At 48.6% G+C, this 24827-nt stretch overlaps 1 protein-coding gene across 1 annotated transcript; it reads right to left on the bottom strand.

Moving 5' to 3' along the window:
* Positions 1-3283: 3283 nt before the first annotated feature.
* On the bottom strand, positions 3284-23733 carry PLA2G4B (phospholipase A2 group IVB). The gene is made up of 20 exons (XM_043980559.1): positions 23725-23733; positions 21926-21995; positions 21224-21360; positions 20219-20350; positions 19851-19891; positions 19222-19264; positions 18415-18478; positions 17522-17652; positions 16754-16837; positions 15723-15760; positions 14247-14382; positions 12690-12826; positions 11108-11330; positions 10831-10948; positions 10368-10505; positions 8661-8765; positions 8223-8402; positions 6055-6221; positions 3743-3929; positions 3284-3507 (listed from the first exon to the last, which is right to left on the bottom strand). Exons 1-20 carry the CDS (start codon positions 23731-23733, stop codon positions 3284-3286), a joined length of 2364 nt encoding a protein of 787 aa, XP_043836494.1.
* Between the last annotated feature and the right edge of the window lie 1094 nt (positions 23734-24827).

Here is a 24827-nt window from a genome sequence, read left to right as displayed (position 1 = left end):
GCCTTGTTGTTCATTCTTGGTTTAAAAAAGAAAAATACATGTTTAGAACAAACAGATCAATGAAATAATCATTTGTAAGTATTTTGAAAGAGAGGAGCCAGCATAGCTTCATCATCCAGAAAAGATCATTCTACCCACACTAACCTAATTTCTTTTTTGGTAGGTGGCTAGACTAGTAAATCAAGAGTAATAATAGGTAGCATTTATATAGTGCTTACTATGGGTCAGGCACTGTGCTAAGCACTTTACACATATTCTCTCATTTGATCCTCTTAACAACTCAGGCAGGTAGGGGCTATTATTATCTCCATTTTACAGATGAGGAAACTGAGGCCCCAAAGAGGTGAAATAATTTGCTCGGTGTTGTATAGTGAGTGCTAAAGGTGGAATTTGAACCCAGGTTTTCTGACTCTAAGTCTAGAGTTCTTTCCATTGCATCATGGTTAAAAATTATAAGTCTTACACTTGGGCCCAAAATAGTGAACTGCACAAGTATGAGATGGAGGAGGGAGTTCATGTGAACAAGCCAAAGTGGTTTTGCTTATGTATTAGTGAAGGGAATTGTTTGCATATTTGTTGGAAAGTGTCTGTTGTATCAAAACAAAGCATATCGATTTATAAAAATAAAACAAAATGTACAGGCTTTCGTGGCTCACAAACTCAACATGAATCAGCAGCCAAATCAAAAATAAATCACTCTGGAGCAGCTAGGTGGTGCAGTGGATAGAGCATCGGCTCTGGATTCAGGAGGACCTGAGTTCAAATCCAGACTCAGACACTTAACACTTACTAGCTGTGTGACCCTGGGCAAGTCACTTAACCCCAATTGCCCTGCCAAAAAACAAAAAACCAAAAAACTAAATCACTCATTCAGTTTGGGGCCCCATTAAGAGAAGGGCAGTGGGGGCAGCTAGGTGGCGCAGTGGATAGAGCATCGTTCCTGGAGTCAGGAGTACCTGAGTTCAAATCTGGTCTCAGACACTTAACACTTACTAGCTGTGTGACCCTGGGCAAGTCACTTAACCCCAATTGCCTCACTAAAAAAAAAAAAAGAGAGAGAGAAGGGCAGTGTCCAGAGCAAGGGTGTCACAGGTCCCGCTGTGCCCTGGTCACTGTACATCTGGATGACCACATGCAGTCCCATTTAGCCACAGTTTAGAAGGGACATTGATGAGCTGGAGAGAGTCCAGAAGCAGGTCCCCAGGCTAGCAAGGAACCTTGAGGTGAAGGACCCTCCCAAAGAGAGATGGATTGGAAGAATGGAGGAAATGGAGAAGATAAGACTTGGGGGTGGGGGTGGGGAGAGGAAGGGAGGAGAGATGTCTCATCTTTAAATTATTGAAAGGTTTGAGGAAGAGAGAGCAAACACCCCGTTTGACCTCAGAATTGCACTAATGGGTGGAAGGCCCAGGGAGGCAAGGGGAAACTTCCCGACAATTGGAGCTACCTAAAAACAGAACGAGCTTCCAAGAGCAGCTGGCAGCACCAGCATGATGGGAGATCCTTAAGCAGAGGCTGGAGGACCATTTGTTGGGGATGTACCAGGGGAAAAAATATAAGATTTGGTATTGGAGAACCTGGATGGGAATCCTGGCTCTCTCTACTTGTGTGACTTTGGGAAAGATGATCATTTCCTTGTCTGGGCTTCAGGCTCGTCATGCAGACTAGATGACCCCGAGGGTCCTTTGGTCATAAATACTATGATCCATGGATAGTTACTGTAGAGGGCATTCATGGTTCACATAGGGCATGGACCATTTGACCTCTGAAGTCACTGAGTCATAACTCTAAAAGCTTAGAAGAGACCTCAGAAATCCTTTCATTGAAGCCCTCATTTTACAGATGAGGAAACTGAGGCCCAGAGAGGTAAGCAATTTGTCCAAGAAGATCACATGGTGGGGCCAGGATTTTGCCGGAGATCAGAGGACCAGGGAGTCATAGATTTAGGCCTAGGAGGGACTTCAGAGGTCATGAAGTCCAACCCCTTCATTTTATAAATAAAGAAAATGGAGCCTAGAAAGTTTAAATGATTCACCCAAAAAGACACAAGTAACAAATGGCAGATTCAAATTTGAACCCAGATCCTCTGACAGTGGGGCTTTCCCCCCCAGAGTATGCCAGTGCCATCACAACTATAAAACCCTATGCCTTGGCCATTACTTCCTGTGTATCTCTCCTTGCTTTGGACTAGCCAACATCCTAGAAAGAGACTTCCCTAATACTTGTTCCTGATCCCCTGCCACTACCACTGACACCACAGCCCCCAACCCCTCATCTCCACCCTGCCCCAGTGGAAAAGGGCAGGACTGAGATCTAGGCTGAAGGGAATATAAACTATAGGGCCAATCATCTTTACAGAAAAATGGGATCCTTTGTAGGTAGCTAAGAAGAAAACAGTTATACTACAGTCCTCATTATGGGATGCTAGAAGTCACAGGTCTGTGCTCCATCTTAGCACCAATGGAAATCAACAAGGTATGTATTCTGGGGCTTTGATTCTTCATATCAAACATAGTCCACCCATTTAGAGCAACTGGTCTGTGTTCCAACCACTTTCTTGTCATTCCTTTTCTCTACATGTACACGAGCACACACACACACACACACACACACACACACACACACAGATACTTCCCAGCTGACCTCCCACCACCACCACCACCACCAGTGAGTGCTGTGGGTATCTGACCTGGCATTCCATGTTGTCCCAAGGGAGTAGACGGGGGCCCAAGCCTCCTATCCTCTCCATGTGTGGGACACATGAAAACAGCACAGGGCACACAGCCACATTGGAGTTGCTGTCCTTCCTTTTTCCTGGTGGTCTGAAAAGGTATTTTCTTTTTTTTTTTTGCGGGGCAATGGGGGTTAAGTGACTTGCCCAGGGTCACACAGCTAGTAAGTGTCAAGTGTCTGAGGCTGGATTTGAACTCAGGTACTTCTGAATCCAGAGCTGGTGCTTTATCCACTGTGCCACCTAACTGCCCCCTGAAAAGGTATTTTCGACAAGGCTTGCTCCCTGGTCTTCATTTCTGCGGCACCCACCCCAGGGTTCTCCAGAACTTCTTGCTGAAAGCGGTAGTAGATTCAGAAGTGAGCTGAAATGGACCTCATGTCCAGGACATTCCCAAGGTTTGGCCACAGGGTAGAAAAGCCAAGAAGGCCCTGACCAGGTGGAACTTGGTCACCCAAGCATGTGGAGTGCCTGAAGAAGCCTCCAGGGTGAGGGAGGGGCTGGGGGATGATGGCAGACCAGTGGCCTATCCCCCGCTGGTAAACGTCTCCGTCACTGCTGCCCCCCCTGACTATTTCGCTGTCTCCTACGCTGCACAGCCTCCTGGAGGGCCTGTAGTAACCTCTCTTGATTGTTGCAGATATTGTACCGGGTGAGACTGAGTAGTTTGTCTGCATCCTCCTCGCTGTATGTCACCTTTGTGTAATGATAAGGAGAACCGGAAGAAGTCAAGTTCACCTCCCCAGCTGCCAGTTCCTCAGGCTTCCGCTCGACTCCTGCGGGGACGGGACCACTATGATTAGCGTGGGAGAGGAACATTGCAAAGGAAGGGATCACAAGAAGGGGAAATGGGGAAATTGTGTGAGGAGGCCCACTCTGGGCAAGGTGTGGAAAAGGAAGAAATAGCAGGGGCCAGGAAAAGGCAGGAGGAGAAAGGTACTTCGGTGTTGGGGTGGTGGGCAGGCGTTAACAAGGATGAAAGGTTCAGAGAAGGGTGTGGGATGGTCTCACCAGGAGCCGAGTGCTTCCGGAAGGAGTCATTGACCAAGGGGAAATGGAGCACAACAGGGGCGTCCAGAGACTCAGGGTCAGCAAAGACATGGCATTCCTGGGGCTGTTCCTTATCCTCTGCATTCGGGGTGATGGGAGGGAAGGGGATCTGCTGCTGCTGGCAGTAGCGGCCCACCAGTTCCAACTGCTGTAATCATAAAGTGAGCCCAAAGTCAGCCGTGGGACGTGATTTACAAAACCTCCATGAGGCCAGGGGTAGGATGAGGAGAAATTTGTAACAAGGAGACTGTGCTTCATGGGCTAAATACAAACTCAGGTAAAGGCAAAATCCAAACTGAGGACATCAGGCTAAACCAGCTGGTTTTAAAAAGTGAAGAGTCTTAAGTTTGATTTGGGGATGTTTTAAAATTGACCGCCCCACAGGAAGAAAACCCTGGGTCTAAGTTGACTCAGATTCTCAGAGCCAGTTCAGTTGTTTCAGTCATGTCTAATTCTTTGTGACCCTATTTGGGGTTCTCTTGGCAAAGATATTGGAGTGGTTTGCCATTTCCTTCTCCAGTTCATTTTACAGATGAGGAAACTGAGGCAAACAGGGTTAAGTGACTTGCCCAGGGTCACACAGTCAGTAAGCATCTGAGGCCAGATTTGAACTTAGGAAGATGACATTTTTCTGACTCCAGGCCCGGTACTCCATCCACTGTGTCTCCTACCTGCCCAGAAGAGACCTTAGCAATCAATTTAGTCCAAAGTAATCATTTCACAAACGAGGATACTGAGGGCCAAAGAGACAGTGACTTATCCAAGGTCACACAATGAGTAAACAGTAGAGCCAGAGTTCAAACACATCCTCTGACTTCTTTCCTTGACACCACAATAGGAATCACCAAATTATGAGCATCTTCCTCATACTGATGCTGGGATGTTGAAAACTGTAAAGGGGCCTGGAGGATGTAGTTGATCAATCAATAAGCATTTACAAAGCACCAACTGTGTTCCAGGCAGCTGTGCTAAGTGCTGGACATACAAAGAAAGACTCTCAAGGGGCTCAAGGAGGAGACAATGTGCAAAGAAGTGTATACAAGCAAGCTCTATCCAGAATCAACTGGAGATAACCCGAAGAGGGAAGACAGTAGAATGAAAGGGCATTGGGAAGGCTCCCTGAGAAGGTGGGATTTCAGCTGGGATTGAGGGAAGCCAGAGGTAGAGATGAGGAGCCAGGGGGTCCCAGTGACAGCAGCAGTGTAGGGTCGGCGCTGGGGGGTGGAGACAGGAAGTCTTGATGGTAAATACCAAGACATGGCCAGAATACACTCCTCCCCTCCACCCCTGAGAATTAGACTGCTCTAAAAAAAAATGTTTTTGCTCAAACTTATGATTTGGTCTGTGTAGGGAACACCCTTCATTGATGCAGATCAGCAGCTCTTAGGTAATGAATAGTCTTAGGAGCTGCCTGGGGCACCAGGCATTAAAGTGACTTGATGTGATCACACCAGCCAGCGTGAGGTCCCTGATCTTTCCAGCTCCCCAGAGGGCCCTCTATCCGCCAGGTCAGGGCTGCTTCAACTTTTTCTACTCGTGACCCCTTTTCGCCTGAGAAATTTTTATGCAACCCCAGGTATACAGGTATATAAAACAGGAACTTGTAACTTTTTACTGTTGCCAAATTTCTTGTCACCCCCACATTCAGTTATGCAATCCCATGTGGGGTCACGACCCACAGTTTAAGAAGCTTTGCACTAGACCATGACGACTCTGTAGACAGAAAGTAAATTAATGAAACCTACTCCCACGAGTTTTTATGTGCCCAAAGTGAGCAGCCCAGTGCCTTTCCAAGGCCGAGTCAGATATTAGGTGCAGCCACCTCCGTGGCCAAGGGCAACCTCAGCCAAAGTGGGGATGTGGGGTAAAGGGTACAGCATCTGATCGGTCAGCTGATTTTGGTTAGCTCTATGAGGAGCAGGGAGATGTAGTTGTGGCCAGTTGCCGCTAGGCAACACAGTGAATAGAGGGCTAGGCTTAAGTTTTGACAGACCCGAGTTCAAATCCTACTTCGAACACTGAAATAGCTGTAGGACCCTGGGCAAGTCACTTTCAGCCTCAGTTTTCTGATCTGTAAACTGGGGATAATAATAGCACCTACCTCTCACGGTAATAGCAAAGATGCTTTGCAAACCTTAAAGTGCTATGTAAATGCCAAACATCAGCATCATCAGCAGGCCTTGTCTCCCAGACTTTTCCTTCCCAGGAACCCATTCCTCCCAGCAGTCCAGTCCCCACTGAGGGTGAGGAAACCTGGCTCTTTCATCTCTCACCTTAAAGGGCCCCTGGAGGTTGTAGTCTAATGACAGGATAAGGTCCACTTGGCGGGTAGGCATTAGCAGGGGAGGGCAGCTGGTGTTGATGAAGTAGCCTACGTCCAGCAGGCAGAGGTGCGGCTCCATGGGCGTCAGCTGGTAAGGATACCCATCAAGCTTGGTGCCTGAGGTGGAGAGCAGAGCTAGCTTACAGCCAAGTTAAGGGCACCAAGACCCTCCCACTTCACAAAGACTGTTTATCACAAGGGGAATGAAAGTGTATTCATGAATACTCCAAGAAAAAGCTCTCTTGGACGATCGTAGATTAAGAATTGGAAAGGACCCTAAAAGTAATTGAGTCTAACCCTCCCCCCCACCCCCTCCTTGTTTTACAGATTAGGAAACTGAGGCTAAAAAGGTTAAGTGACTTGCCCAGGATCATACGTGTCGGGTGTAAGATCTGAACCCAACTGTTCCTGACTCCGGGACCAGCATCCTATCCATTAAACTACAGTGCCCTCTCAAGAGATGGCCCAGAATGAATTAGTTCATCAACATACATTTATTACATTCCTACTATGTGCCAAGCTCTGTGCTAAACACCAGGGAAACAACTACAGTTATCGCTTCTGTATCCACAGCTTTCTGCATCAAGGTTTAGTTATAACATGGGTCAACACAAGAAGTTAAAAGGGAATTTCTGGGGAGTTTTGCAGAAGCCACAGACAACACATAAAAGTCGGCAGACAGCACAGAACCCACAACCAAATGCTTAACCCAAATTTTACAATAAGGTACTGCGGGGCAGCTAGATGGCGCAGCAGATAGAGCACCGGCCCTGGAGTCAGGAGTTCCTGAGTTCAAATCCGGCCTCAGACACTTAACACTTACTAGCTGTGTGACCCTGGGCAAGTCACTTAACCCCAATTGCCTCACTAAAAAAAAAAAATAATAAAAAAATAAGGTACTGAAAACATCCCATAAAAGAAAAAGAAAAAACTCAGACTTCTCTGATAGGGAGGGTCAAAACATTTTATGTGATTTTCCAGATCGTGAGGGTGCTACGTCCCTAAACCACTACCCCCCCCACCCCACCCAGATGTGGAAGTGATAACTGTATTTTTTTTTTTGGTGGGGCAATGAAGGTTAAGTGACTTGCCCAGGGTCACACAGCTAGTAAGTGCTAAGTATCTGAGGTCAGATTTGAACTCAGGTCCTCCTGAATCCAGGGGTGGTGCTTTATCCACTGTGCCACCTAGCTGCCCTGATAACTATTTTAAAATGACATAGCCCTTCCCCCAAGCTCCTCTATTCCAGCTCATTTAAGGAGCAGGTTAGGGCTTGGCTCAGGCAGCAGGTGAGGACAGTGTGAGAAATGATTATTAATAAGAACATTTTGGGGAGATTCAGTGCCCCCCCCTTCTTTCAAAGTCCTGACTCCCTTCTCCCCATCTCACCTCCAGAGTCCAGTTTTTCCTTCCTGATGAGATTAAACTGACTCTCCTCAACCATGCTCAGGCTCAAAACAACCTTGCAAGGAATTTAAGGTGGGGAAGCCCAGTGTATTCTGCTCTGGTTTAGGAAGAGACAGATCCTTTTGTCTACATAGTGAAGGCTGGAACTTCTCTGTCCAGAGATCATATCCATTCAAAAGGGTATATGTTCTTTGATTTGATAGCCTACAACTATAGGTGGTCTGGTCTGGCTCTTCATTTTACTATAGCCCACCTCCAATTACATTAACCAATTTGATTAGATTGCTGTTTGATGGACCACCTACTGTTTCACCTCTGCCAAGACTGTCTTTGGTCAGAGACACAGCCAAATAACCCACCCTCTTCTTAATAACCTGCCTGCTTTATTAATAAAATGCTGAAATTACCCAGAAACTATGGTTCTCTAATTTTTTTTTTTGGCGGGGCAATGGGGGGTTAAGTGACTTGCCCAGGGTCACACAGCTAGTAAGTGTCAAGTGTCTGAGGCCGGATTTGAACTCAGGTACTCCTGAATCCAGGGCAGGTGCTTTATCCACTGGCCACCTAGCTGCCCCTGGTTCTCTAATTTTTAACTGTCACAACAGTGAGACAGGACAGGACAGCTACATAGCTGGAGAGCAGAAGGCAAAGGTCTTAGAGGAAGTCAAAAGATGAGCTTGATCTGAGCAGAGAGAGAAGGGAAGCAGGTACCTCTCCAGGCAGAGAAATGGGGGTGCTGGAAGTAGTCCCGATGGAAATGCAGACCATGCAGGAAGTTGTGAGAGGCTCCTGCCATGGGGCGCCGGGTTAAAAGGTCCGTAAAGAATTGGGCGATCTTGCTTGAGGTGGAGGGCGGCTCTTCCATCTTCAGAGAGGGGGTTGCCTCCTTGTCTACATGTTGGAAGGAGAGGGAGGGTCTCAGGAAATGGAGACTCTCCAGGTCTTTCTGTCCTATGCTGGGAGCCCACTTCTCTCCCCACCTCCCCCATGAAGAAAGGGGGATGGGAAGGACCAGGAGCGGGAGGACTTTTGGAGAGAGTGACCATTCCTAAGGCCCGTGAGTCTTCTCTTCTCCCCTCACGGGGCCCTAGGTAAGCTATGGCTCCCCTCTGTCTAAGTGCCCACCCCAAAGCACCCCAAATACCTTACCCAAGGTGACTTGATCCTGAGCCCAGCGATCCCAGAACTGGTTAGGCTCTGAAGACCAGTACAGGCTGTCCTGAAGATTAGCTGCATAAAGGTTGCTCCAGATGCCTGTGTGGGTAGGAAGGAAAGAAGGAAAGAAGGAAGGAAGGAAGGAAGGAAGGAAGGAAGGAAGGAAGGAAGGAAGGAAGGAAGGAAGGAAGGAAGGAAGGAAGGAAGGAAGGAAGGAAGGAAGGAAGGAAGGAAGGAAGGAGGAAGGGAGGGAGGGAGGGAGGGAGGGAGGGAGGGAGGGAGGGAGGAAGGAAGGAAGGAAGGAAGGAAGGAAGGAAGGAAGGAAGGAAGGAAGGAAGGAAGGAAGGAAGGAAGGGAGGGAGGGAGGAAGAGAGGGAGGAAGGAAGAGAAAGAGAGAGGGAAACAGGAAGGAAGGAAGAAAGGGAGGAAGGAAGGAAGGAAAGAGGAAGGGAGGAAGGGAGGAAGGAAGAGAAAGAGGGAAACAGGAAGGAAGGAAGGAAGGGAGGGAGGGAGGAAAAGAAGGAGGAAGGAAGGAAGGAAGGAAGGAAGGAAGGAAGGAAGGAAGGAAGGAAGGAAGGAAGGGAGGGAGGGAGGAAGAGAGGGAGGAAGGAAGAGAAAGAGAGAGGGAAACAGGAAGGAAGGAAGAAAGGGAGGAAGGAAGGAAGGAAAGAGGAAGGGAGGGAGGGAGGAAGGAAGAGAAAGAGGGAAACAGGAAGGAAGGAAGGAAGGGAGGGAGGGAGGGAGGGAGGAAAAGAAGGAGGAAGGAAGGAAGGAAGGAAGGAAGGAAGGAAGGAAGGAAGGAAGGAAGGAAGGAAGGAAGGAAGGAAGGAAAGAGGAAGGGAGGGAGGAAGAGAGGGAGGAAGGAAGAGAAAGAGAGAGGGAAACAGGAAGGAAGGGAGGAAGGAAGGAAGGAAAGAGGAAGGGAGGGAGGGAGGAAGAGAGGGAGGAAGGAAGAGAAAGAGAGGGAAACAGGAAGGAAGGGAGGGAGGAAGGAAGGAAGGAAGGAAGGAAGGAAGGAAGGAAGGAAGGAAGGAAGGAAGGAAGGAAGGAAGGAAGGAAGGAAGGAAGGAAGGAAGGAAGGAAGGAAGGAAGGAAGGAAGGAAGGAAAGAGGAAGGGAGGGAGGAAGAGAGGGAGGAAGGAAGAGAAAGAGAGAGGGAAACAGGAAGGAAGGAAGGAAGGAAGGAAGGAAGGAAGGAAGGAAGGAAGGAAGGAAGGAAGGAAGGAAGGGAGGGAGGGAGGGAGGGAGGAAGAGAAGGAGGAAGGAGGGAAGGAAGGAAAACAGATCTGCATTGATTAAGAATGGTGCTAAGCACTGGGGATATAAATAGTAAAGCAAAGGCAGTCTCTCTCAAGAGGCTCAGATTTTAAGGGGGGGGGGGGGGACCCGACACATAAAAGAGGCTTCAGTTGGAAGTCAGCTGGAAAGCCCCATGATACTTATGAAACAGCACCAAGGCAGACAGTAATGAATCTTCTTTCCTTCTGTTTTCATTAACAAAACCATAAATAAGAAAGCCACAAGGCATTGGAGACAACACATTCAAAATTGGACCCTTCCCCATTGCCCGCCTGAAGCCAAGGGCACCCGCAGGGATGAAGAATAGGCCAGGAACTGATTGCGACAAAGGACCAGTGATCTCCCCCAGCCCAGCCCCCCTCAATCTTCCTGATCCCCTGAGGTCCCCCTCGTTCCCTCTCACCTTCCAAGAAGCAGATCCGGGACTCAGGTAACCGCTTCATCAGTCGCCCCATGAAGAACTGGGAGCCAAAGAGTTCAGAAGGGACAAAGGCTCCATACTTGGGGATGCCCACCTCATACGGGGAGAACTCCACCCATTCTGTGGTGAGGAGTTAAGAAATGCCTGCGTGAGAACTGCCGTCCGGCTGGTCGGCAATGAGAGCAGGGACCCTGTAGGGCCCCTCATACAGAGGAAACAGGCCCTGCTCCTGGACCCAGCCAGTCTCGTGGGGCTGGAACTTAAGCTTAGGGGACAGAATTGAGCAAATGGGTGGCAGAGGGTGGGCTTAGAGAGAAAATCTCTTTCTTCCTTCCTTCCTGCCTCCTCTTTCCTTTGCCCCACCCCCCCACCCCAGTATCTTTGCCTAGCTTTGGAGCCACCCCACCCCCACCCTGACACACCCTGCTGGCTCCCTTCCACCCACCTCCAAACTCGAAGGTACTCAGGCTCTTCTCCTTGGTGTTGAGGGCACAGTAGATGGGCAGTGGGTTCTGGCCATGCTCCAGTGCCTTCTGCTGATCCGACAGCTTGCAGTCATGCGGCTGAATGGAAAAATTATTGGGGCCTGAACTCCATGTTCTTGTAGCTACCCAGAGTCCTCATCCTCTTTCTCCCCTCTCTATCCCATAAGTCCCTATCCCCCTGCCAATTAAGGGCTTGGCCCATTTTCCCCACCCTGGTTGCCCCATCCCCCTTCCCACCTCATCATGTAGCAGGGCCTCATTAAGCAGTGCCCACAGGTTGGTAAAGCATGAAGGGTAGCCCTGTTGGGCCCGCTCCTTTAGTTCCTGCCGATACCGCTGTAGCCGAGAAGGGGCCAATATGCTCAGTTTGCTCTTGGTCACTTGTGCTCTCATTGCTGCCGTAGGCCCTGCCAAGTCCTTCTGTGACCAGTCTGGATCCTCAAATAGGTTGGCCATAGCCCTGGAAAGAGAGAGAGGCACAGAGTGGAAGGATGTCATCCTAGGACTACATACAAACTGCCTGCCCACCAGGGAAAACAAATCACCAGATCCCTCCCTGGCTAATTCCTACCCCACGGGGAAAAAAAACGTAGAGGGTAGACAGACACTTTGAGGGAAGCGATCACTTTGTTTTTGTCTTTGGATCCTCTGCACCTAGCACAGTGTCTGGGACTTACTTAGTAGGCACTGAAGAATGCTCATTGTTGACTGAATGAAGAGCCTTTATTAAGCTCTCACATGTTTGTTGATAATAATATCTAGAGGGAGGGAGGAAGGGAGGAAGGGAGGAAGGAAGGAAGGAAAGGGAAGGAAGGAAAGGAAGGAAAGAAAGAAAGAAAGAAAAAAACAGAGGTAGTTGGGTGGTAGAATGGAAAGAGCACTGGGCCAGGAGTCAAGAGGCCTGGAATTCAAATTTGACCTCAGACACTTAATAGTTGTGTTACCCCATGGCAAGTCACTAAAGTTCTGTCTGCCTCAGTTTCCTCAACTGTAAAATGGGAATAATAATAACACCTACCTCCTAGAGTTGGTGTCAGGATCAAAGGAGCTATTTGTTGTTGTTTATTTAAATGATATTTTATTTTCCCCCCAATTACAGTAAAAACAAATCTTTAACATTCATTTTTTTGTTTTGAGTTCCAAATTCTATTCCTTCCTCTCTTCTCTCCCCCTCCCTAAGATGGGAAGCAATCAGATATAGGTTATACATGTATGATCACGTAAAACATTTCCACATTAGTCTTTTTGTGCAAGAAAACTCAAACAAAAAAGAAAGAAAAGAAAAAGTGAAAAATAGGCTACTTCAGTCTAAGCAGGCATTGGGGATACAAAGCTTAAAAATGACAAGTTTCTGTCCAAATGAGATCTTTGTAAAGTGCTTTGCACAGTGCCTGGTACATAGTAGGCCCTTAATAAATGTTTGTTTCCTTCCTCCTTTCTATGGCTCTGCACCAGGCTTTGTGTCAAGCACTGAGGATACAAATACAAGGAGCTACATTTGAATGAATAAATGAAGCAAGCTCTCCTGGATATGAAAGCCTGAGCCTCCCCTTATGACCAGATCTAGAGGTATTCCCACAATCTTGGGGGGGGGGGGTCCAAAGGGACCTGAGAATTTCTCAGAGGTGTTATGCTTTCTTACCTGATAGCAAACTCCCTACAACATCCCCTCCCTATATCGTGCTCTCAGCTCCTCCTGTCTGGGTGTTGAGATAAGCCAGAGAAATAAAGCCCATGGGTCTTGCCTTACCAGATGTCGCTCCCAACCCTCCCAGGTACCTTCCAGGCTAATAGCGCCCAATCCAAGGCCTTGGCTCACCATGTGGAACCTGAGGCTCCTGTGATGTAGGAGACACAGTCCAAAAGTCCCAGCTCCTTCAGACCTGAGAGCTGCCCGTACAAGGAAGTCATCGCCCGGATCCCACCGCCTGTGGCCATGACAGCCACCACTGGAATCTGAGAATAAGAGTAGCCCTACTGAGGCCTCTGAAGAGCAGCCTCTGAGTCAGCCCCAGGGCCAGAGACAATAGTGTCAAGCACTGGGCACAGCAGGCAGCTGGTCAAAGAGTCACTCAACTCATTGTGGAGCTAGAGCTGGAAAGTCATTTAGTCCAACTGCCTCTTTTTACAGATAAGGAAACTGAGGTCCAGGGAGGTGACACATCATGCCCAAAGTAGTAAACATTGGAAGTGGGATTTGAACCCAGGTCCAACTCTGACCAAACCCTCCAGGTTCACATCTGCCTTGGTCCTTCCTGGAGAACACTAGAAGGATGCTGAGGTCAGCAGGAGCACCAAAGGGCCAGCCACAAACCTCCCCTGTTCCCAAAACCCCCAGAGGCCAGACCAGGGTGACGTCCTTCTTTAGCACCTTTCACCCTTGTGCCACATAAAGGTGGGATCGAGCTCCTATAACCTGGAATCCCCAGGGTCACTCGCCAGTCCTCTCTCAACCTTTGTGGAAAGGAAAGAGCTGGAACTGCTGTCATCCTCCTTAGGAAATGCCCCAGAATTAGCCCAAATTTCCTGGGACAACTCCCCTTGGAAAAAAAGATCTGCACCCTCAGGCGGGTCTGCGAATCATTTCCAAAATGGATTGCCCTCAAAGCTGCTCTACCAAGAATCCCAAAATGGCGTCTGATGGAGAGGCTTCAGATAGGACACAGGGAGAGAAAGTGCAATTGGAATGGAAAAGCAGAGCACAAGAAAGTTATCCATACCATGGCTTCCCAAATTTGGAGAGGGGTGAGGTGGGGACACTTATGATTTCATCATTGTAGGGAATCCCAGTGTGGGCATTTCCTCTTGCTAAATGCTCTTGTATGTGTTATCTCCCCCTGTTAAAATATGAATACCTCGGGAGCAGGGTCTGTCTCGCTTTTTCCTATTTGTAAAACCCAATCATTATCTTATAGCAAATGCTTAACAAATGCTTTTTCATTCATTCATTCATTCATTCATGTAGATCAGCTGCTAGATTTTAGAGAGCTGCTTGGGACACAGAGGAAGTAAGTGACCTGCCCAAGGTCACACAGTTGGTATAAGTTAGAGGAAAGCCTTGAACCTGGCTCTTTCTGGTTCCAAGACTGCCCTCTACACACTAGGACATCTTGCTTCCCTCCCAAATCACAACCACTGAAAAATCTCTCCCATCATACACTCATTAGACACTTGACAAGGGTGGGGATAGGACTTTCCGGCAGAGCTGGGGGTGGGAGGGGCAGGCCTGGCTGGCCAGGATGCTCCTGATTTGTTTGAAGTTCTGCCCTGTAGCTCACTGGCCTCGAGTGCAGGGAAGACCCTGGCTCAGTCAGCCCTGGCTCAGATGGCCAGGCAGGGTCCCACCCCCACCCCCATGCAGGCCCAGCCCTCAAACCTCATCCTCCTGCAGCTCATCCTTTAATTGCAGGACTTGTTTCAGGGCTTTGGCCACCACCTGCTTCCTCTTCCTCAGGAAAACATGCTCCTCCTCACACAGATCAAAGCCCAGGCGTACTGCCAGCTCCTCAGGGCTACAACAGGCAGGGATTGGAAGGCAGCATGTCAGGCCAAGATGGGCAGTGTCAGCGGGGGTTCTCTGAGTCCCTTCCTCAGGGAACCTCACACACCTTTTAGAGAGGGAAACTGACCTACCTTCCCCCTCCCCCCAACTCTGCCCTACTCTATTTCTTGACTCCTTTCTTCTTTCCTCTGCTCCCTAGCTGGAGACTGTAAAGTCATCTCCATAGTGGAGATACAGAATCACACTCTCTAACAAACGGCCCCTTGCAGGGCTGTGAAAACACTGCCCCTTCTCCCTCCTAACTCTCCCTGCCAAGGGTTACTTTAGAACCCTCCGTCATAAACATGTAAGGAGGTAACTCATTGCCTTCACCCTCCCTTCTGACCCTATTGTGCACTGAACCAAAGAGAGAGGGGGTGGGGGAGAAAGAGGGGAGGAGGGGAGAGAGAGAGAGAGAGAGAGAGAGAGAGAGAGAGAGAGAGAGAGAGAGAGAGAGAGAGAGAGAGAGAGAGGTCCCCTTCCTACCATCTGAAATGCTCATGAGCTGCAGAGAGTCAAATGTGGTGACTGTTGGTCAATAACCAAGCACATCAGCTTAAGGATTCGACATTTGAGCTCAGAGACCTGGGATTTCAATAAATGCTTTGTTGGATTTATTGACCATGCCTCCTTGGTGCTTGCTGACTGCAAGTGTCTAGACAGCAGAAGACAGGCCTTCCCAACTGAATTCTGTGTACAGTATAGCATCTGGTGCCTGGGAGGTGCTCAGTATATGCTACCTGATGGTGGGAAGAAACCAAAAGGCTGTTTCCTGCCTCAGTTTCATCTATCTGTGTATGCTTTGGATGCCCTATTAGGTTTTTTTGTTTGTTTATTTTGTTTTGTTTTTAGTGAGGCAATTGGGGTTAAGTGACTTGCCCAGGGTCACACAGCTAGTAAGTGTTAAGTGTCTGAGGCCGGATTTGAACTCAGGTCCTCCTGAATCCAGGGCTGGTGCTCTATTCACTGTGCCACCTAGCCGCCCTGCTATTAGGTTTTATCATGGACCTTCCTTCTTCCTTGCAAGGCTGTCCCAACTCCTGCTGGAACTCAAAGAAATAGAAGACAAGAAACTTTAACTGCTCCAGGTCACTTAGAGCCCTAACCACATCCTGTAGAGAGAACCCTTCATACTCTCTAGTAGCTTTGAGAGCTGGCTAGCCACTAATTTGGGCTGCCCTAGCCTCCCCTACCCAACTCTGCTCCTCCCATCTTTATGACTCTCCATTGCTCAATGGTCCCTCTCTTCCTCCCCAAGCCATGTTTCCCTTTATCTCCATTTCCTCTTTCCACAAGCAACCAGCCACTCACCCTTTCTCGTTTTTCAGCTGCATCATCAGTGCAGGTTCCTGAAAATCATTAATAATCCCATCACATCCTGTTCATCAAACCCAAGTTCCAGCCTTCCCTCCCCTACCTCCCTCTACCTGGCACCCCTGAAACACAGTCACAGAGCCTTACACCCTGACTTCCCCAAAGCCCACCGCCTTTAGGGATGGCCATGGCCTGGGGACTGAAGGTCACAGCTGCTTAGAGGACTCTTCCTATAAAACCACGGCCTTAGGGATCTACTCTGAGTACTGTCCTGTGGAAAAGAGAGAACACATAAAGGCAGCAGAGAACAGAATGGGTGCCCATAGATCAGAATGGCTGAACAGACTGTGGTAAGATGAATTCAATGGAATACTATTGCGCCATTGAAAGAGACAGAGATGGGGGCAGCCAGGTGGGGCAGTGGATAGAGCACCGGCCCTGGATTCAGGAGGACCTGAGTTCAAATCCGGCCTCAGACACTTGACACTTACTATCTGTGTGACCCTGGGCAAGTCACTTAACCCTCATTGCCCTGCCAAAAAAAAAAAGAAGAAAGTGACAGAGACAAGGTATTCAGAGAAACATGGGAAGACTCGTATGAACTGAATCAGGGTAAAGAAAGCAGAACCAGGCAAACAATACACACATTAACTAGGAGAACATAAAACGACAACAAAAGCAAGCTGAGCTCAGATTAAAGGAAAAGAACCATCTTAGTGAAGAGCTGATGAAATGCGCTTCTCTCCTCTTGGGGGGAATGGGGAGAGACTATGGGTATGGAATGTTGCATACACTGTCAGATGTGGTGGCTTCATTAACTGCTTCTCTTAGTTACAAGAGAGGGCTCAATGCGGGCAGGTGGGGGGTGAGGGAGAGGGAAATGCAAAGAGACATATCGGGATAGAACTGTGGTATAAACCAAGGGAATAATCTACACTTTACAAAGAAAATATAAAGGTGTCTGGGCCTTCTAGGACCCCAGCAGATTATCTTTGGTCACTTGAGGGAAACAGGACAGGGGTTCCTACCTCTGTCATGGGTAAGGAAACCCTCACCACGTGACCAGAAGGTAGTGACTTCAGTGGCACCTTCAGCACCTCCTGGGAAGTGTCCTAAAGGCAGTAAAGATGAATTACATGAAGGAACACACTATCACCCCAACCCCAACTCACTCAACCTCATTCCAACCTAATGGGAGATGGGGTGGGAAAGATGACGAGGAAGGTATAGGGGAGACACAGAGACATCGAGGACAGGTGCTCCTCTTATTCTCTCCCATGGGGAAGGGCAGTAGGCAGGGGAAGAGAAGAAAGAAAGAAGGGAGGTAGGGCTGAGGGGAGGGGTTCAGGGGACTCCACCATCCTGAAAGCTATCCCTGTGGAGATAACGCCTGCAAGTACTGCCTCCCCCACCCCCACCTCTGCCTGCTTCTGCAGCCCTAGCTACCAAAACCCCAAAAAGGAACATTCCCATCCCCAAAGTCCTTTGGACCATAAAATGGTTCAGTATCGGAAATCCTTGTGATTTTATTAGTGGAAATAATACTGAAGAAGAGGCATTACCACCTCCTTTGCTGCTCTGCCCTGAGGACCATAGGGCCTTTCCATCAGGCTTGAGGCTGAAACCTCCTGTATATGTTATCTACCCACCTCTTAGACTGTGCGCTTTTTAATAGCAGGGATGGTCTTGATTTTTACATTTATATCCCTGGTGCTTTGCACATAGTAAGTGCTTAATACAGACAGACAGACAGACAGACAGACATTCTGGTCCTCCTGGGAGGCTGGGAACATTACCTGGAGCTTAACACTTAGCTCTGACTCCCAGCAAGTTGGAGAGTGGAAGCGGATGGGGCTGGTGCCACACGTGACGGTTTGGCTGCCCTCATAGGACCCCGGCACTAGGGCTTCCACTCCACCATCTGACTCTGGGACACCAAAAACACAAGGAAGACTGAGGGGGTGCATGAGATGATTTCAATCCTCTCTCTCCCTAATCCCAGGGGCTCCAGGCAGTGGGCTGTGAAAGTCCTGCTCACAATGGTCTTGGTCAGCCTCTTGCCAACACGTGCCAGGAATGAAGGGCTATCCGCCAGCATGGAGATCAGTCCTTTGCACCAGCCCCATTGCTCCTCTGTTCCCACACAGAGTACTTCAAAGAAGGGGAGATACAGGCTACAACAATCTTGACTACTGTGGGAGCTAGAGGCAGGTACCAGAGCTAGGAGCCAGAGGCTCCTGACCCTTCCTAGGATCAGAGATTTAGAGTTGGAAGAGACCTTAAAGGTCACAGATGGATTCTAGAATTAGAATCCAATCCGCCCCCACCCCCCATTTTTTTTTTTTTTTGGTGAGGCAATTGGGGTTAAGTGACTTGCCCAGGATCACACAGCTAGTAAGTGTTAAGTGTCTGAGGACAGATTTGAACTCAGGTCCTCCTGAATCCAGGGCCAGTGCTATATCCACTGTGCCACCTAGCTGCCCCCTCCCCCATTTTTAAGCGAGGAAACTGAGGCCCAGAGAGATGAAATGATTTGTGTCAAGTGGCAGAGTCAAGATTTGAACCCAGGTCACTTTCCATAGCACCATTCTGCCTGGGTTCCCTCCTAGAGATGCTAAATCACAAGGGTAGAGAGTAAAAGTTAATGGGAGAAGGGGCTATATCCCTAAGGTAGACAGAGGAGGCTTACCTGAGTTATTCTGTATGCTTCCTATCTTTTCTAGCTGAACATCCAAACTGGAAAGCTCCCGGGCCTGAGTTAGAAAGAAAATAACTCAGAGGTGAACTCCCAGCCCCCTTGCTTCATTCTCACAGTCCGTTCCCATTCCTGATCCCCCAACACCTTGCTATCCTTGCCCCTAGGCAACTTCCTCAGGTCATGGATAGGTGTGGGGTTTGAGCCAAGGCCAGAGAGGGTGGAAGGAGCTTTGAACCATCTACGGCATCCCTGGTCCCAGTGTACCTGAACACTTGTGGCACTGGAACTACATCTTCTCCCTTTGTTCTTCCTTTTAGGAAGCTGGAAACTAAATGCCAAACTAGAAGGCATGGATTACCTCTCTATCCCATTCCATCCCATCCCATCCCATCTTATCCTTTCCCACCCCACAAACACGACTTAGAGATATGATTTCATCAATAGAGGGAACTCCTAGACAAGAAGCCTCATTTTACCAGTGGAGGTTGGTATCTTCTCTGCAACTTATAGTCTTAGAGAGTGAGAGACAACTTAGGGAGTTGTCTAGAGCACTAAAAAATTAAGTGACTTGCCCAAGGTCACAGAGCCAGTGTATAATTGGAGGCAGGACTAAAGCCCGAGTCTCCCTGGCTCCAAGACCAGCTTTACCTCCACTATGTTATGCTCCCTCTGGGTCCTCTCTCAGAGGGGACCTCAGGCAAGGTGAGGAGGATGAAATGGGAAGGAGGGAGCGAAGGGAAGGGGAGGGAGGGAGTCCTTGGGGGTCTCCACTCAGCATCCTTGGACAGACAGACTTACCACGAGGACACCATTGGTGATGAGCTGTTCAGGGCACGCTGGGCTGAAAGGAACAAAAGATCTGAATTCTAATCCTGGCTTTGCCACTAGCTTTCAATGCAGCACTTTGGCCCAAGTCATTTAATTCCTCTAGGCCTCAGTTTCTTCATCTATAAAATGAGGGGGTACGGGGCAGCTAGATGGCGCAGTGAATAAAGCACCGGCCCTGGAGTCAGGAGGACCTGAGTTCAAATCCGGCCTCAGACACTTAACACTTACTAGCTGTGTGACCCTGGGCAAGTCACTTAAACCCAATTGACTCACTAAAAAATAAATAAATAAATAAATAAATAAATAAATAAATAAATAAATAAAATGAGGGGGTGAGGCAAGATGATCTTTAAGGTCCCTTCCAGTTCCAGTTTCTATGACTTAAGAAATAGCCCCCTAAGGGTTCCCCTACTGAGACTCTCTGCTCTAGTTCCCAATGATCAATGGCCCCTCACCCATAGAAAAATCTCACACGGAGAGTGTCAAATCTGGGGGAGCTCTAAGAGGATTAAGTGACAGATCTATGCTAGCCAGGTACCCCACAGGGCCTCCCTAGGAAGTCCTAGCAGGTCAGTGGCTCCAGATAGCCCCAGACTCACAGACTTTGTAGATGAAACTCCACCTCCAGCTCTTCTTTGCCCTTGGGAGAAAAAGAAGTCAGTTGGGGAATGTTTGTGTGTGCGTGCGTGCGTGTGTGTGTGTGTGTGTGTGTGTGTGTTTGTGTGTGTGTGTGTGTTGAGGGTTGGGGGTGAGAATCAGAATCAGAAGTTGACTGGGGACACTGGTTTTGATGGAGAGAATGGTCTGGACAGAGCTCCATGTTGGTAGAGAGAAGTAGCTCTAAGAGCTCTCTCCATCTTCCCTTCTGATGCTCCCAAATATAGCCACCCCTTGAGTCTAGAAATAGATGAATGTGAAGAAGGAAGGGCTTCCCTCCTCACCGTGGGAGCCCTGAACACAGCCTTACCTGAGGATTGAGGGTAAAGCTCTCCCGCTGGCTCTCCCCGACTTTCAGAGTCCCCACGTCAAAGAGTACAGATAATATGGGGTCATCTTTGGTTATAAGGTCCTGGTCAAATACTTTCAGCTCTAGCAGATTCTGAGAACAATAATCACACACACAGTGTTTTAAGATATTAAAAGTGCTTTACACACATCATCTCATTTGGTCCTCACAACGACCCTACCAGATGCGAGTTATTATTAAATCCATTTTACAAATGATGAGACTGAGAAGGGAATAAAGGAAAGGGTTCAAATAAAGGGTCTGAGGCAGGGGAGGCAGAGAAGAGAAATTAATATAAAACAAAGTTTGACACGAGGCATAGCAAGGAGTTAGGAGACTATAAATGGGTAGAAAGAAATATTGAATTACTGAATGAATGAATGAATGAATGTTGACCCCTTTTTCCTTTGCAAAGATCAGGGACTACCACTATGGAATACTGCATATACTGTCAGACTTGATCAGTTTGTGGAACTAGTGTTGCTCAATTGCATTCTCTCTCTCTCTCCCCTTCCCCCCTCTCCCTCTGTCTCTTCTTTCTGTGTGTCTCTCTTTCTTTCTTCTTCCCTTCTCTCTCTGTGTCTCTCTCTCTTTCTCCTCCCCCCCCCATCTCTCATTCTTTCTCTCTACCTCCCTCTCTGTCTCTCCCTTTAAATTTTTGTTTTGTTTTGTTTTGGCTGGGCAATGAGGGTTAAGTGACTTGCCCAGGGTCACACAGCTAGTAAGTGTCAAGTGTCTGAGGCCAGATTTGAACTCAAGTCCTCCTGAATCCAGGGCTGGTGCTTTATTCACTGCACCACCTAGCTGCCCCCTAATTTTTTTTTTTTAAATAAGAAAACTCCCTGCGTGGGGAGGGATGAAGGATATATTTTGAAATGAAGATGATGTTTTTTTAAAAAAAGCAGTAAACCATTTTTAAAAGAGAAGGTCATGTTGAGTGGGGAGAGTGACAGTTGTCTGCAGCACCTTGAGGTGGCTATGGATGCGGAAACGGAAGGTCTGGTTCCAAACAGGGTTCCTGCAGTTCCTTACTGTACGTGTCCGAAATTCCTGACTTGAGGCTGTGGGCAGCCAGAGGCTCACATAGCTGTCAGAGGGGGTCACTATGGAGGGAGAGGGAACAACTTTCAGAAAATCACATGGATCAAGCACCAGAAGGGTCCTTACAGGTCATCTAATCCAAACCCAGACTAGGAAACTGAGGTCCAGAAAAGTTAAGGGATTTGGTCAAAGTTCCATGGGTATTAAATGGCAGAGGCAAAGGTCAAACTCAATCCTTTGACTCTAAGTCCAGTGCTCTTGCCACTATGCTATGGTGCCTTCATGGTGTAGCAGTGTCTCTGGTACAACAGGCTCCCATTTCTTCCCTCAGAGAACCCGTCACCTCCCTCCTGGTTTGGAAGATCACCAGGCTCTCCAGAGACCTGCAAAAATTGCAGCTGGAGCCAAAGGGATAAGGAAGATCAGCTGAAATCAGAGTTCCAAATATCCACCAGTCTGCCCTGGGAGCATCCCTTGGCTGGCTGCTCTAATCAGACTCGACCTCTTCCCTCCTCATCATCCCTTGGCTCAAGTCCTATTCCTGCTCCTGGCTGGATTCAGGACCATCAAGCTGACAGGGGAGGAAGGGGCTAGCTGATGGGGCAAGGAAAGGAATTGCATACTCACATATGTCTTTGGATGGGAAGCCATGAGCCTTTAGGACACGAACAGAGAGCAGACAACTACCAGGAGTGGGCTGTGAGGAAGAGAGGTAAAGAAGCTGTTGTTGTATTGGAGGCTGATGTAGACTGGGACAACCCCTTGCTTTTTTCAGCCTAACCTGAAAGGAGTGTACTACAGGTGACACACAGCTCACTCAGGTATTCAACCATTGCCTTCCACTTGGACAAGTCTGAATTGGGAATGGAGATGAAGCTATTGACCTAGAGTCTCCACTTCCTTCAATATGATTTGTCTGTCTTTCTTTTCTTTTTTTTTCTTTCTTCCTTCCTTCTTTCCTTCCCTCCCTTCCTCCTTTTCTTTCTTCCCTCCCTCCCTCCTTCCTTCCTTTCTTCCTTCCTTCTTCCTTATCTCTCATCCTCCTTTTCTCCCTTCCTCCCTTATCTCTCATCTTATAACTGAACCCAGACTATCTGCTGCCAGAATCAATGCAGGTGTGAGGGAGGCAGGGAGGATTTGGTGATAAAATAGGGTAGGGTGGAAAAGGTACAGCAGTTGCTGGCTTGGCCCTGAGCCCCTGTGCTAAATTAAAGGGTTAATTTTGTTGTTGGTGGTGGTCCTTCCTGACCCTTGGTCAGGTTATGAGACAAGGAGAAATGGATTCTCTCCTTGAGAGCAGGCCAGTTCCATTCAATTTGTATCCCGTGCCTAGTAAATGCTTGTTGATGGATTATTTGTTTTAGAAGGATTCCATTGCCCCAAGTTTTGTATCTGTAGCTTCTCTTGCCTCATTCAATTATCTCCTATCTTCCTGAGGCTTGGCTTAGGAAAGAGGTTCCCAACCATAAATATCCCCAATGGGGTAATGCCTGCCCTGACATGCTGGAGGGGTGTTGGGCTGCCAACCTACCCCTCCCTCTTATCCTTAGATTATCAGTGAGTTATGGCAGGGATAAGAACTCCTGGAGAATGAGGCTTGCTCCATGTCAGCCCTTAGGCTCCCACACCCCCAAGCCGGGAGCTGCTGAGTCACAAAGGAGGATCTCCAAGGCAAGTCATTCACTTCCTTCGGAGGCCCTGGAAGGTCGGTGTCCAGAGGCCTCAGACAGCATGGAGACCCAGTAACTCTGGTCCCAAGTAGCTCTATCTGGAGTCTGTTTGTGGGCATCCAACGGACTCTCTAACTTGAAGTTTGACTCCGGCTGCATTCTGGAGCCCCTCCCCTTGTCCCGGAACCTCAGAATCCCAGATTTGGAAAGGAGTTCAGGGGCCGTCTACTTCAATCCATAGCCCCCCAATATCCCCACGATGCTCAGACAGCTTCTGTTTAACAGCCTCCAGGGGGCGGGGGAACCAAACTCCTCTTGAGGTAGCTGAATCCACTTGCAGAGAGTTCTAAGAGAACTGCCTACTATCTAATATCGAGCCTAAAGGTGCATCTTTACAATTTTACCCACCACTTCCAATCCTGCCCCGTGAGGCCAAGCACATAATAACTTCTCAAATATTTGAAAACATCTTCCCGTCCCCCTTGAATCTTCTCTTCTCCAGGCTAAGCATCCTTAGATCCTGCCTGATATGGAAAGTCCCAGGCTCTTCTCCTCCTCTCCCCTCACCCCCATCTCCTCCTTCACCCATAACACTCCTCCTGACTCCCACAGAGCTTGTCTTCCACCTAGGGAGACGGCATCTCTAGTTACTCCTGGTCCAATGAGGAATAGAGATGGGCTTGGACGAGGTGAGAAGCCTAGCAGCAAGGCCCTGAGCCTTGCCACCAGGAGCCCAGTTCCCTGATGGGTCCTTACCAGAGCCATGCCCTTCAAATCCTGTGGAGCGCTGGGGAAGATGTAGTCTCAACCACAATGAAGCCTGGATATGTAGGTATGCTGGGGCTGGGGACGTCACGGATGCCTCAGAGCTCCTCCCACCTGTCCTGGCCTTGGCTCAAAGCCCACACCCATTTCTGAAATAACCACTTGCTACAAATGAGGCAGGCAATACACACACTCACACCGCCACCCCTCTACACACCCACCCCTCTACACACACACCTCTGAGCTAGAACCAGGTGATGGGTTCCTGCTCTGATTCATCCTGGTTCCCTACACTGGATCTTGGTTTCCTAACAGATGAGAGGCTCATGTTTTGTCTAAGGCCAAGGAAGCTGTCCCCCTCCCCATCTGAGTTTGCTTCCTTGTACAGATCCTTTCCTACCTCTGTTAGCAAAAAGCCAAATGTCCAAGAGTTTGGAGGGGAAGGTAATGGGTGGCTCTAGGTGGAATCAGCAGGCCAGGAAGGGGATTCCAAAAAGGACAATGGAAAACCCAAGTTCCTATTGGCATTAGTAAGAGTCCATGTTTCACAATCTTTCTGTGCTGGCAGGACAGGACTGTCTAGCCCTGACTGAAACAACTGGCTTGAGGCCTGTTTGAGAGGAGTGTGCCAGGCCCAGTTCTCCCATCTTTTTTTTTTTGGTGAAGCAATTGGGGTTAAGTGACTTGCCCAGGGTCACACAGCTAGTAAGTGTTAAGTGTCTGAGGCCGGATTTGAACTCAGGTTCTCCTGAATCCAGGGCCGGTGCTCTATCCACTGCGCCATCTAGCTGCCCCTCAGTTCTCCCATCTTAACAAGAAGGGATGCTCCAGCTTGTCGAGGTAGGCAGGAAATGGGCTGTGTGAGGTCTCTGGGGGAAAATAGGGCTGGCATATTCAGGCATCTTTACAACTGCAGGCAGATGTTGGAAAGACTTACCATGATAAGTACAGAATAGAGGTGGGGTATGGGCATAGGGTGGGTAAGGAAGAAGTGAAGGGACAGACAGCATGATTGCGGAGTCCAACTCCTTCCCAGAACAATATCAAGTCATCAGGTGGGCACTTCTGTTTGTGAAGAATGGCCCTGGGAGGGG

This window comes from Dromiciops gliroides, chromosome 2, assembly GCF_019393635.1.
Source record: "Dromiciops gliroides isolate mDroGli1 chromosome 2, mDroGli1.pri, whole genome shotgun sequence".
NCBI classification, from domain to species: Eukaryota; Metazoa; Chordata; class Mammalia; order Microbiotheria; family Microbiotheriidae; genus Dromiciops; species Dromiciops gliroides.
Note: the sequence above shows the minus strand (reverse complement) of the source record. Positions and strands in the feature narration are given on the sequence as shown.

Excerpts from the sequence above, each read along its gene's own strand:
- PLA2G4B (XM_043980559.1), bottom strand. Across the intron at positions 20,351-21,223 it reads GCATCCATAGCCACCTCAAG|AATCTGCTAGAGCTGAAAGT; the intron begins GTGCTGCAGACA and ends TATTGTTCTCAG. Across the intron at positions 19,265-19,850 it reads GAGTTTCATCTACAAAGTCT|CCCAGCGTGCCCTGAACAGC; the intron begins GTGAGTCTGGGG and ends TGTTCCTTTCAG.